Source organism: Eublepharis macularius, chromosome 11 (assembly GCF_028583425.1).
Source record: "Eublepharis macularius isolate TG4126 chromosome 11, MPM_Emac_v1.0, whole genome shotgun sequence".
In the NCBI taxonomy this organism is placed as follows: domain Eukaryota; kingdom Metazoa; phylum Chordata; class Lepidosauria; order Squamata; family Eublepharidae; genus Eublepharis; species Eublepharis macularius.
Genome location: NC_072800.1, coordinates 53,096,679 through 53,110,255, shown reverse-complemented (window position 1 = coordinate 53,110,255; position 13,577 = coordinate 53,096,679). Strand labels below are relative to the sequence as shown.

General features: G+C 45.6%; 1 protein-coding gene across 1 annotated transcript in view; it reads left to right on the top strand.

The window, feature by feature from the left end:
• The window catches only part of HDAC9 (histone deacetylase 9), a 572,443-nt gene that overhangs the window by 365,038 nt on the left and 193,828 nt on the right, over positions 1-13,577 (top strand). The window contains exons 13-14 of the mRNA XM_054990743.1: positions 4,519-4,696; positions 9,083-9,216. Of these exons, the coding sequence (XP_054846718.1) occupies positions 4,519-4,696; positions 9,083-9,216 (312 nt within the window). The remainder of the gene's footprint in view (positions 1-4,518; positions 4,697-9,082; positions 9,217-13,577) is intronic.

Genomic DNA, 13,577 nt, shown 5'->3' with positions numbered 1-13,577 from the left:
ACGGGAGTACATAAGCCAACTCCGTAACCGGGTGCAACAGTCCCAAGCCGAGGCGAACCGCAGACTGACTCGCACCCAGGCGAAGCAGAAAGCCACCTACGACCGGGGTGCACGGATGAGGGCCTTCCAGGTGGGAGAGAAGGTCCTGGTGCACCACTCGGTATTCCCCAGAGAGGAAGGGGACCCATGGAGGGGCCCCTACCCGATTCGGAGGGTGCTGGGCCCCACTACTTACGAAGTCCAGTGCGGGGTTGGCCGGCGTCGGCGGAGGACCCTGCATGTGAATCTCCTGAAGCGGTGGCATGAGCGCCCAGAAGAGGAGTGTGGCGTGGCTGAGGACCCGTTAGAGCTTCCTGACAGTGAGCTGCCATGGACCTCCGAAGCCCCGGAGTTCGAGGAGCCCAAGGTAGACCCCCAGCTCGATCCAGCTCAACGGGCCCAGCTACGAGACCTCTGTGCACGGGTTACCGGGGTCTTCTCCCGCAGGCCGGGCAGCACCAGCCTTATTCAACATGCCATCCCGACCAGCCCGGGGCAGACAGCCCGGGCTACCTGGCGCCCCATCCCCAGGAAGCGGTGGGAGGCAGTGGAGAAGGAGACAAACGAGATGCTCCGGCTGGGTGTAATCGAACCCTCACGAAGTGCCTGGAGGAGCCCGATAGTCCTGGTGCCCAAGCCAGATGGGACCACCCGGTTTTGCATTGACTATCGTGAACTGAATAAGGTGGCCCAGTTCGACGCCTACCCCATGCCCCGAGCAGACGTGCTGGTGGACCACCTGGGGTCCGCCCGCTACCTGTCGGCCCTGGACTTAACAAAGGGCTACTGGCAGGTGCCCGTACGGCCGGAGGACCGGGAGAAGACGGCCTTTGCCACCCCCCAAGGCCTCTTCCAATTCAAGAAGATGCCGTTTGGCCTGCATGGGGCAGCAGCCACCTTTCAGCGGCTGGTGGACCAGGTGCTGGGAGAGTGCCGGGCGTATGCCATGGCGTACATTGATGATATTATTATCTTCAGCCCTGACTGGCCCACCCACCTCCAACACCTGGAAGCCGTCTTAAGGGCCCTCCAACGAGCTGGACTAAGGGCGAACCCAAAAAAGAGCCACCTGGGGTTCCAGGAACTCCAATACCTGGGCTTTGTGGTCGGGGGAGGACGAGTCAGGCCACCACCGGACAAGGTGGCCTCAATAGCCGACGCCCCACAGCCCAAGACCAAGAAGCAGGTTCGGCGATTCCTAGGACTGCTGGGGTATTACGGGCGGTTCATCCCCCACTTTGCCTCCCGAGCGGCGCCACTGACGGACAGCTTAAGGAAGGGGCTGCCCAACCAAGTCCGGTGGACCCCAGAACTAGAGGCAGCTTTTAAGGACCTGCGGTTAGCCCTCTCCAACGCCACGGCCCTATGGAACCCGGACTTTGACCAGCCCTTCACACTGGCCACAGACGCCTCGGACACCGGCCTCGGGGCTGTGCTGACCCAGGAGAGGGATGGCGTGGATGTCCCAATTCTGTTCCTAAGCCGGAAGCTCCAGCCCGCCGAGAAGCGCTATGCCACAGTGGAGCGGGAGGCCCTAGCGGTCAAGTGGGCGGTGGGGGCCCTGCAGTACTACCTGGCCAACAACCCCTTTGTACTGCTGACAGACCATGCACCCCTGCAGTGGCTCCATCGCATGAAGGCGCACAACCCCAGGGTGCTGCGGTGGTACCTCTCCCTCCTACCCTTCCAATTCACCATCAAATACCGCCAGGGGGCACGGCATGTGGACGCGGACTTCATGTCCCGCATGTTCGAGGCTGAACCGGACCCCCACAACTCAAAGCCAAGTGGGGGGGTGTGTCCGGGGTCTGAGCCCCAGCCCCCAGACTTGACAAGAGGGAACAGCAGGTCAACTGGTCAGCCAGCAGACAATAGGTCAACCGGTCTGACTGGCAAGCAGAGGGGGAAGCCGGGGGACAGCAGGTCAACCCCTCCCATGGGCAAATGGAGCCAGAACCTGCCTGTGCCAGGGGCAAGGGGCAAAGGCCCAGAGCCTCAGGAGGCAGGGGGAGACAGAAGGAGGCCAGCGAGTCCCACTCCCCTGGGGAAGGAAAGGGGACTAAGCAAGGCAGAAGGGGGCAAGGGCAGAGGGATTGGGGGCCCAGCAGTCACCCACCCAAAAACCTTACCTGAGGAGGAGAAGCAGCAGCAGCCCCAACAACCCAAAGCCACGCCCCAGCTAGAAAATAGTAGCCTGGCCCAGGAGTTGCCAAAAGCCAAGCCACTCCAGGTGGGGCTATTGGAGGCACTCTGCAGGAAGCCCTGGGCAACCAGCCAAGGAGCCGCAGCTGGACCCACCTTCAGCCATCAGCTCAGCCAGGCAGGCCGGGCTGCTAGCCAGGGGACTGCAGCTGGACAGGCCTGCAGCAATCAGCCAAGGCAGGGAGGCTGGGCAGCCAGGGAACAAGGCACAGCTGGTGCTGGTCAGTGGGGCCAGATCAGCTACCCCAGCTGCGACTGCTTGGTGCAGCCCAAGACCAGGCTGGAAGAGGGGTGGGACAGTAGAAGGAAGCCCTATAAAAGCTGGCTGGGAAGAGCCCTGTGGTGGTGGGTGTGAGTAGGGAGTGATGATGTGGAGTGAGAGCGGTGCGATGCAAGCGTGGAGGTTTGGAGGAGAGCTCTGGGAGGAAGAAGCGAAAGAGGACGCAGAGGGTAAGCAGGCCAGGTTGAGCAGGCCAGCGAGTGGACTGAGAGGGAGTCTGGGTGAGGTATACCGCCCCTCCTTCCACAGAGCAGGGTCCTGCAGAATCCCTGGCCCCCCTATGACGCCAGGAGCAGACCGCCCAGTGCCACGCCCAGTGGCAGCGGTGGCAAGCCCTGACAGGGATCATAGATTTCATCACTAGATTGCCTTACATATAATCTGCTGCTTTAAATATGTATTCCTATGTACCACCAGTGCTCCATGTTGTCTAATGTTAGTCCTAGAATTGATTATGTTCTGCTTCAGTATTTTTTCTACTTTGTATTGGATTCTTGCTAATATTATGTCTCTTAAACTTGTATCTATTTATCCTATGGTATTGTTTATGAAATGTCCTTGATACTGATTGTACTAATCTCATACTGTGTAATCTGCCGTGGGGTCTCAGTGAGAAAGGTGGACTACAAACGAACGAACGAACGAACGAACGAACGAACGAACGAACGAACGAACGAACGAACGAACGAACGAACGAACGAACGAACGAACGAACGAACGAACGAACGAACGAACGAACGAACGAACGAACGAACGAACGAACGAACGAACGAACGAACGAACGAACGAACGAACGAACGAACGAACGAACGAACGAACGAACGAACGAACGAACGAACGAACGAACGAACGAACGAACGAACGAACGAACGAACGAACGAACGAACGAACGAACGAACGAACGAACGAACGAACGAACGAACGAACGAACGAACGAACGAACGAACGAACGAACGAACGAACGAACGAACGAACGAACGAACGAACGAACGAACGAACGAACGAACGAACGAACGAACGAACGAACGAACGAACGAACGAACGAACGAACGAACGAACGAACGAACGAACGAACGAACGAACGAACGAACAAACAAACAAACAAACAAACAAACAAACAAACAAACAAACAAACAAACAAACAAACAAACAAACAAACAAACAAACAAACAAACAAACAAACAAACAAACAAACAAACAAACAAACAAACAAACAAACACTGCTGAGCTGTTGCTGTGCTACAGCAATCATTCACAAATAGGTTTTCTTTCATGGACAATGACTGCTAGAGTGCAATATTCAGCAGTGTGTGGATGTTGCCTAAATAATACTTTATAACATGATAATGATCTATATTAAAGCCAAAAAAATCCATCTACAACATTTTTAAGATAAAGGGAATTCCATACATTCTTTTAAACTGCTATTAAGACATTTTACCTACCCTAAAGGATTAAAATTTTCAATGATAATTTGCTTGGCATTAAATTTTTTTCCACAGTGCAGTCCTAAGCATTGTTTCATGCTTTGAAATCCATTGAGGTCAATGGGCTTTAGAATGATAAAACTCTGTTTAGGATTGCACTGTTAACCTCTTGTACTCACTAATTAGGCCTGCCAGTACTGTGTGCCACCCAGGAAACTTCCCTCTTTTTAGGGTTGCCAGCTCTGGGTTGGGAAATTCCTGGACATTTGGAGGTGGAGCCGGAGGAGGGTGAGATTTGGGGAGGGAAGAGACCTCATGAGGGCATAATGCCATACAGTCCACTCTCCAAAGCTCCCATTTCCTCCCTATATGGGAGATAAGCAGCCAATCAGGGTCAGTGTGAACACATCTGCTGGACAGATTTGTTAAAGAGGTCTTAGGTGGGACTTTGTCCAACTCTGCTTGATAAAGCTCTGACCTAATGAATTTAATTTGTTGACATGTTTCTTTCAGTCTTCTGCTCGATCCTTTCTCACATTACTCTCTGCTGCCCTTCTTTCCTGTCAGCAGCGAATCCTGGAGGGTTGCCGTATCCAGCAATTGCAAATATACCGGGCTCAGATGGCTGCAGTTGGCATGGCACGATTGGATAGACGTCAGCCTGTTGCCAGGACACAGTCTTCTCCAGCAGCTCCAACATTACCTCATCCATCCATGGATCAGCCCCTACAACATAGCCTCATGACTGGTAAGGCTCCCTAAAGACTCCTTTTAATAGGCAGAATAAATGCACAGCTCATGTAGGATCAGTTGATTTAAATGCCATGCATGCCTCTTTACGCTGTTGTGATGCATTCATTTTAACCTCTGTCCTACTAGACTTTATGATGTTATATTGGCTTTAAGTCAGCTAGTGCAAATTATAAGCCACATGGATAATATTCACACACTCATAAATTAGTACTGTTGTGTTGACTGACTCCACCAGTCAAGCAACAGGTGCCCTTTACCATTTTCCCTTTTATTTCTCTTTGTCATCCACATTGGATTTTTGCCCCCTCCCCTCTTTTTTGCACAGACCACCAAGTTGAACAGCTAAATAGCATGACTGGAATAGATATTCCAAGCCCTGTCATTTGCCACCATTAGGAATGTCAATCAGCGATGCCAAAGATGGTTTTCTTCTTTATGGAAAGCAAAACCATGGTTGAAACATAAATGACATCATATGAGAAACAGCATATGCCTGGGGCACTTGCAAATGATGAAGTTCTGCTGGCCATGCCCACTGTTTGAGAGTCGAGAGATTGCAGTTTCGTCTTCTAAAAGCTCTGGCTTTCCTTTTAATTCAGTATGTTAGAAGTAAAAATCTAAACTAGTGCTGCCATAAAGATAAACCACTTTGTGACTGATACTCTTTAACAAAACCTGTGCAATATCCATGGTGAAAAATGAGTCTGGAAATGAATTTGGATTCTTTGAAACCTCATTTGGACTAAAATGATAAAATTGAACTGATTGAAATGTTATATTTTTTTAAAGGCTATGCACTGTATTGAGCATCCAAAGCCACTTGATTTCCCTTCTATATTGGAACTACAGCCAAGCAGGGACTTGTAATTATGCAAATGCAATAGTATCATTGTTAATGGAGGAACTGGCCATTCACACCAGCATTTTAAAAGTTCCTGTCTATCTGCTCTAAATTTCATAAATGACTTTAACTTGTTGGAAAGAGCATCATGTGTTTTTAGTATTTTCTCTCTTACCCATAGCTAGTAGCTAGCACAAGTGGAAATTTAGTGAAAATGTTTCTCTGTGCATGCACCTTTCCTCAATGGAATGGGACAGGAAATCATTTGTCATAAAGTCATACATATGCAAGCATTTGCACGAATAACCTCCTTTGAGTCTAGATCTGCCAAGATGTGTTTGGAATTCAGGCACAGGGGAATTGCTCTGCTCAGGAGTACTACACGTGTTTCAGGGTGTGCATGCAGAGTGCTTGAGAGCATGGGGTGTCTCATTCATCTCAATGAAGGGAACAGATTCACAGAGGAATGTTCACATGGCTCTGCTTTCTCCATCAGTATGCATTGGGATGCTTTTCCAGGTAGGAGAGCTCAGTTTGTGCACCAGGCTTCCTGGACCATTTTGAAAATTATTGGTGAGGCAAAGGATCTTGAATAAAAAACTTGTGAAATAAATAAGTGGATAAATCCTACCAAGCACTAGTTGTCATTCCCAAGTGCCTCATGTGTTATATCTCTGACATCATTTCCTCCCACAGAGCACATGCTAGTCTCTATAGTCAACTAAGGAGAGACTCTTCATGTCCCAAATATCAGTACTGAGTCACAGAGGAATTTTTATTGATTTTTCTCCGGCTGTGGAACTTCCTTTCCACAGAGAATCAATCTGGTGTGCGATGAGCAGAAGCACACAGTCTTTTGATCACTTCAACAGCCACCCAGCTTGCAACTCAAGCTAACTTGTTTAGTGGTGGAATGATTGTAGACTGAATTGTGAGCTGGGCATGGAGTGAAACAATCACGCACCTGCTTGCACCGATCACTCAACCAACATTCTTTGTACGGCCATTTTGGTTTCAGAGGGTTGATTCTCCTTTCTGCTTGGCCTCTGATGGTATATGTTGTATTTTAACTTGGCTCACCCTCAGCTTGCCTTTTACTCATGCTGCAGTGTTTGTGTAAAACTTACCTCATATGCAGCTGAGCATACTGTCACAGAGCTTCACATTTTCCTTTGAGTGATACTGTGCCCAGCTGTGATTTGAATCTATCAGGCTTCTCCAGTAAGGGTTATACAAATTCTACATCAAGAGAAAAATGTGAGAAAAAGGTAAGCTGGGCTGAAGAAAAAAAGCGCAAATCAGCCCTGACCTGCCATATAGTCTGACTATTTTTGGAGGGTGATGTAAAACTTTTTAGTTGGGCAGGCATTCGCTGGCTAGAGAGAAGTTTGGTATATTTTCGCTCTATGTTTTATTTCCAGTTTCAATGAACATTCGTAAAAGTTGTCACCCACTGTGAGCCTTATGGATAGTCACATTATATGTTAATGTAAATGTATATTTTTCTCTGGAGAACAATTTTCACTCTGCCGTATGTGCATGGACATTCAGAATTTACACTCCAGCCGACTAGATGAGAATCTTACTCTTTGCAAAAAGAGACAGAGCTGGTTAAAAGCTAGGCCCTTCCCATTTCAGTGGGAATTTTGCCATTGGCTTGAATGAAGACAGCATTCCAAGCAGAATAATTATCTTCCACTAACATTCCAGAACAGCCAGCAATTGAAAACAGTTGTCTCTTCTCTCTTTGCTCTTGGGGGGGGGGTAGAGTAGTACTGGCTGGATTGTGTTAGGGAATCCTAGAGTCTATTTTTAGAAAGCAGCTCTGTTGCTCTGTTGTGGTACTGCAGCACACGTGCTGTGTGACCCACAGCTGCAGAAGTGAATTATTGGCACATCCTAAATCAATTTAGATGTTTGAAGTGAATATTCGGATTTCATTTGAAACCAAGGCATCTTCTTCATCAGTACATTATGTGGTGAGGAGAGAGAAATATTGTTTTGCTGTTTCAAACGTTTGAGCTGAATGTGTCTGGTGAGGCCCTAAAATTTATACCGGTGAATCAATCCAAGCTGAATTAATGTACAGTTTTGACAAAAAGTAACACAAAAGCTTTAACTGTAGCTGCACATATACTTGAGTGAGCTCCAGTGGCTTCAGCTGGGCTTCCTTCAGAGACGATGTCGTAAGGATAATGCTGTGAGGCATCAAAGTCATGTTCTGTTATTTTGTTCATTTTTAGGGGAAATTATTGGATTGCACCCTACTATTCTTCTCAGCTATTGATAGTGTACATCTATCAGCATCTATCAAAGCTCTATGGAAGAGCTTTTTGCCACAGAGGAAGGCTCCTTATGCTGGAGAAAGGCACCCTGTTTGCATGTGTGGAGCGGTAGCATGCAACATAATGACACTTGAGCATCCTGAAATATGTTAAGAGGGTTAAAAGAAGTCTACAGTTACCTTCATTATTGGAGATGTAGCCATATTTAACCAGGGCCGTTTCCACACGGCCTACCTCTGCCCGTAATGACCCGGTAGATCGCGCAAAAAATGTGGAAGATCACGTTTTTTCGCCTCTTCCTTATTGTATCTGCCCCTCACCCCATACAACTTCCTTGTTTAAGCCACCTCAATGTGTGGTGCCAATCTTGCAATGATCAGGATTCCCTAGCAGCTGTGACATCACATGCCTGGATTCTTTTTACTGGTTGTACAAACTTGCACTGAAGATGGAGCTGCTATAACATCATAAGGTGTATGTCTATTCTGGTTCTAAGCCTGCCTTCAGATGCCCCACTAAGCTTGCGGTTTGCCTCAACAGGAAGCAGCTTGCTTCTACTGCCTGTGTGCTCGCCTCCCTCCTCCCTCTTTGCCTTCTTATGCACAGCATGAATAAGGATTCCTGATTTGAAACAAACTTCAGTTCAGCATGATGGATGAATAAAGGCACCTGGGTGAATTGGAGTTTATTTATCCTTGCAAACCCAGATTCTAAACCAGAATTCAATTATGATTTAGAATCCCTGTTTATGGGGAGTAAACAAATTCTGATTCAGCTCCATACATCCATACATTACAGATAACCAGAGTTTATTTATTTCAGACCAGGAATCCTTAATGGTGTTTGCAGGCTTGAGAAACAAACTTTGTTTGTGGCTGTCATGGCAGATTGCAGCCGAGTATGACATCTAAATGTGTTACCATTTCTGAAATTGCCATGTGTTATGAAAATGACATTAGCAAAAATGACCCGGAAAATGATACAAGTATTATATCAGTAAGTCACGTGTACAGTGAGGTATCTTTCCATCTCCAACAGTGCTTTCTTTCCCACCTCTGTGGCTTCTTTGTTTGCCCATTTTTTATATTTCTAATTTTATCTTTTTTACCAGTTCGAAATTTTGCAACCAGTTCCATAAGCCTTTGGAATAAGGTGGGCATATTAAATCATTAATGAAATAGGTAAATCATTATGTAAACTGTTTTTTTAAAAAGTTTTACTCATAATTTCTTGTTATGCTGTCTTTATGCTGAAGGTGTTGTATATGACACACTAATGTTGAAACACCAGTGCATGTGTGGCAATTACACCAACCACCCTGAGCATGCTGGAAGAATTCAAAGCATCTGGTCAAGGCTGCAAGAAAGTGGGTTGCTAAACAAGTGTGAGGTAATTCAAAATAATGACTGCAGAAATATGTTCATGTTAAGAGAATCACAGTATTCTGTCCCTTGTGCGAACACAAAGCAGATAGTCCTGGAAATGCCCCATGTACTTAATGATCCTATTAAAAGAAATGATATTGACTGTTCATGCTCTTACTCCATGTACAGAGTGCTGATCAAGTTGAAGTTGATTTTTGTTTTGTTTTGTAACTTCATCCCTGGTATACGACTTCCAGGTTAATAAAGTTCCTAGATCAGAACACCGTACACAAGAAGCTGCCTTATACTGAATCAGATCATGGATCTGTCAGGGTTAGTATTGCTTACTCTGACTGGCAGTGGGTCTCCAGGGTCTCAAGTAAAGGCCTTTCACAGCACCTACTACTTGAGCCTTTTTTATAAACCAGACATGCTGGGGATCGAACCTGGGACCTTCCGCATGCCAAGTAGATGCCTTCCCTCTGACATGCCCTCCCCCGAACTGCTTCAGTGGAGCAGGTCACTTCAAAGTTTTAATCACTCCTTTTGGATGGAACTGCATCTCCACTAAGGTAAATGAGGGAAAGCTCCCATGCTTCTACGGTTTTGCTCATCAGAGCATCTGTTTATAGTATTCCAGAGTGAAATTCAGATGCCACTGCGACCCAGCTGAATTAGTTCTTGTGTACAGTGAGATACTCCTGTTGTTAACTACATGAAGGAAAAGAGCCCTGAAACCATAAAAAATATTGTTCCTGAACACTTGTAATGTTGCCTTCTCCTTAATTCAAAATACCTTTTTACGGGAAAAGTACATTTTATTTCATTTAAGCAGATTCTCTTCACTTTCTATTTGTGATAGATAAATATAAAACAGATTCACTGAGGCTCAGGGTGATCATGATTAGAAGTTGACCAGAACAGGGGCCAAACTACACGTGAAGCTTTACACAAGTTGCCGACAGAGTCAGGCAGCCTATTACAGCCGCAAGTCCCCAGTGGCAACTTCTGTGAAAAAGTGGAGCAGGGGCCAAGTTCGATTGCGACCATATCATAGGGAAAGGGGGGCTCATGCCTTCCTCTGTGTGCAGTTGTTAGGAACCAAAATGGCTCAGGTGCTGAAGGGTTGTTGTTTGCCCTGCTGGGGGAGGGTGCATGTGCAAGCTTTCAGTGCATGTGGAGACCTCTGACGGGGCAAATAACCTCCCTCCCCATAAACCTCAGACTGTTCTGGCTTCCTGAAATGATCTGGGGCAAATCATTAGTCCCTCCTCCGCCAACACTGTGGTCCCAATCCAAATCAGGACCTTGCTGTGTTTTTACATAGGAATTGCCACTGGAGTCTTGCCACAGTAACATGTCCCTGTGGTGAACTCCTGTAAAGCATATCATGTAGTTTGGTTCTAGGTTAGACGAGGTAGAAAGTTTGTAAGTAGAGACAACAGATGTATTATTATTTAGACGGGAGTTAAAACAGAATGATTGTCTTCCCAGTTAGGATCTTTTCCTAAACCTCATAAAAGAATTTTAAAATGCTGTGGATTGGTCATATTTCATTCTCTTTTAGGTCTGTCATCATGCCGTCATACTTAGTTGTTCTCATAAAGATGATTGTAAAATGTTGATGTGATGGATGTTTGGTAAGGAAGCCAAGATTTACTATGCCACATTCTCTAGCTATGACCAAGGCTTGATTTTAAGTTATGCTTGTCCTGTTCTGATCACTGTTTGGTAATATGCTTGTATGTGGTCAACCTCTTTTTCCACTCACCTTAGAAATCCTGATAAGGAGCTTGGTTCTTTCAGGTTAGGGCTCAATTTGTAACTCTCTACATTTTTCATCAGGGGGATAACTCACCTATTTCCTGGTGTGTTGGGGGTTATTTATTTATTTATTTATTTATTTATTTATTTATTTATTTATGCTATTTGATTTATAACCTGCCCTCCCCACGAACAGGCTCAGGGCGGCTTACAACATAAAATATACATTAAAAATCATAAAAACATAAAACTAACTTAACAAACCAAATCCAGGCACCTGTAACAGTACACGGCTGTTATAAAACTACCACAAAGACCACGGACACAGCCATAATACAAGGCCCAGGGCGGTCACAGGTGGGGCATGGCAGTCAGGGAAGGGGACAATTTGCTGGCTGTCAGCCAAAGGCCTGGCAGAACGTCTCCATTTTACAGGCCCTGTGAAACTGTAACAGGTCCTGCAGGGCCTAAATCTCCAATAAGAGTGCATTCCACCATGCTGGAGCCAGGGCAAAAAAGACTGGCCCTAGTTGAGGCCAAACAAGTGTCCCTTGGGCCAGGGACCACCAAGAACTGCTTATCCACAGAGCACAAAGTCCTGCGGGTGATATAATGGGGGAGGCAGTCTCATTATTATTGTTGTTGTTGTTATACTTGGGGCAGGAGCAGGAAAGTTGTGCTCCTCTTTCAATTAAATGCATGAGACATGCTCATGCACTATGAAATTTGGTAGTGTCTTAGTACCCCAGTATATTTTGTTTCTGATGGATCACTACTGGGACAGTCTGCAGTTAGGCTTTGCCAGTTCTTAATTACAGGATCTGAAAAACATCACATTGATGTGAACATTAAATTAGGTTTGCAATCCTAAGCATGTCTTGTAAAACAGTAATATAATGAAAGAGCATAGCAAACTTTTTAAAGTGACAGTGGCAAGAGTAGTATATGCAAAAAATGGAAAGCAGAATCTTGTCCAGGTATGATTGATTGGATGAATAAATCGTATGAATATGTGGCAATGGTAAAATTAACTTCTTATATACATAATACACCAATCCAAGAATTTCAGAAAAAATGGAAAGCTTTTTTTTAATATTATGTTAACAACAACAACAACATTTGATTTATATATCGCCCTTCGGGATGACTTAACACCCACTCAGAGCAGTTTACAAAGTGTGCTATTATTATCCTCACAACAATCACCCTGTGAGGTGGCTGAGGCTGAGATAGCTCTGAGAAGCTATGACTGACCCAAGGTCACCCAGCTGGCTTCAAGAGGAGGAGTGGGGAATCAAACTTGGCTCTCCACTCTTAACCACTACACCAAATTTTGCTATAAACTAAGGAAAATTAAGAATAATTAATATTACAATAGATCAATTGTTAAGTTAAATAGTTAAATTAGTAATCTAATAGGCTGAACATAATAATGTTGAATATAAAATGTAAAATATAAATTGTTGAATGTAAAGTATCTTAAGTATGCATGGGTATGGAGAGGAGAAATATTATGTAGTTTAATTACTCTGATATATCTGTTTTTATCTCTTATGTACTGTTTGCTGTTTATTGTTTATTCTTCTTTTAAATAAAATACATGACTATATATAAAAAGAAAAGGTCTTGTAAGACTAGCTGTTGTTTTTCCTTTCTTTAAGTACAGTGAGGTTTATAGCACTTCGGAGTGTCTGGGTTAATAGACAAAGTGCTACAATGACTAATAATTACCCCATCCTATAAAATATTTTAATTAGCTTTTCTATAGCATACATAGTTCTCAGTAGAAGTGAGGGTTCTTCCATAGTACCAGCCACCTGGGATTTCTTCGTTGATTTGTTAAGCAGTCATCTGAAGTGCATTCCAGGAAAAACATTTATATTGCACCACATCCCTTTTCCCTTCCTTCAAGAAAATACATATAACTTTTAAGAGAATGAAAGAACATTATCAATTACCTGACATACAAGGAACAGTGTACTTTTACCAGTCCCACCATCAGTCCTACAAGAACAATTATGAAATTTATCATCTCCACAGAGCAGCCTAGTTTCTTGATTTTATGCAACTGTGTCTCAGACAGATATTATTGCCTCCCCCCACAGTCGAAATAAAAGGCAGACACAAAGCTTGGGTATAAAATTGGGCCACTTTATTAATTTCAACATAAACTATCAATACGGCAAGGGATCTAACTAACTAGCGGTACAGGTCAAGCCCTGGGGTCACCCATGACCTCTGCCTTGACCTGTCTGGGCAAGCCCCCACTGCTGCGGGGGTGAGCCATACAACGCATGGCTGGTACCCGGCCAGCCAGGCAAATGGTTCCCCCTCCAAGCCTGCAGCACCTTGCCGTACAGCAGAAGTGCCTTACTTGTACAGGGGAGCCACGTGGTAGTCTGCCCTCACAATTGGCTGCCTTGGAGCCCACCAGTCGCTCCTGACAGACTCCAATTCCCCACCAATGGGCATGTGCCAAGGGGGTCACTGTCCTGCTCATTTCCCCATCCTAACCTGCCACCGCTAGGGCCAAACCTTTGCTTAGGCCCTTGCACCCCACAGGTGGCTTATGGCCAACCTCAGCCCTTGCCGTAAATCATCCAGAAATATGTCACAGCCAGC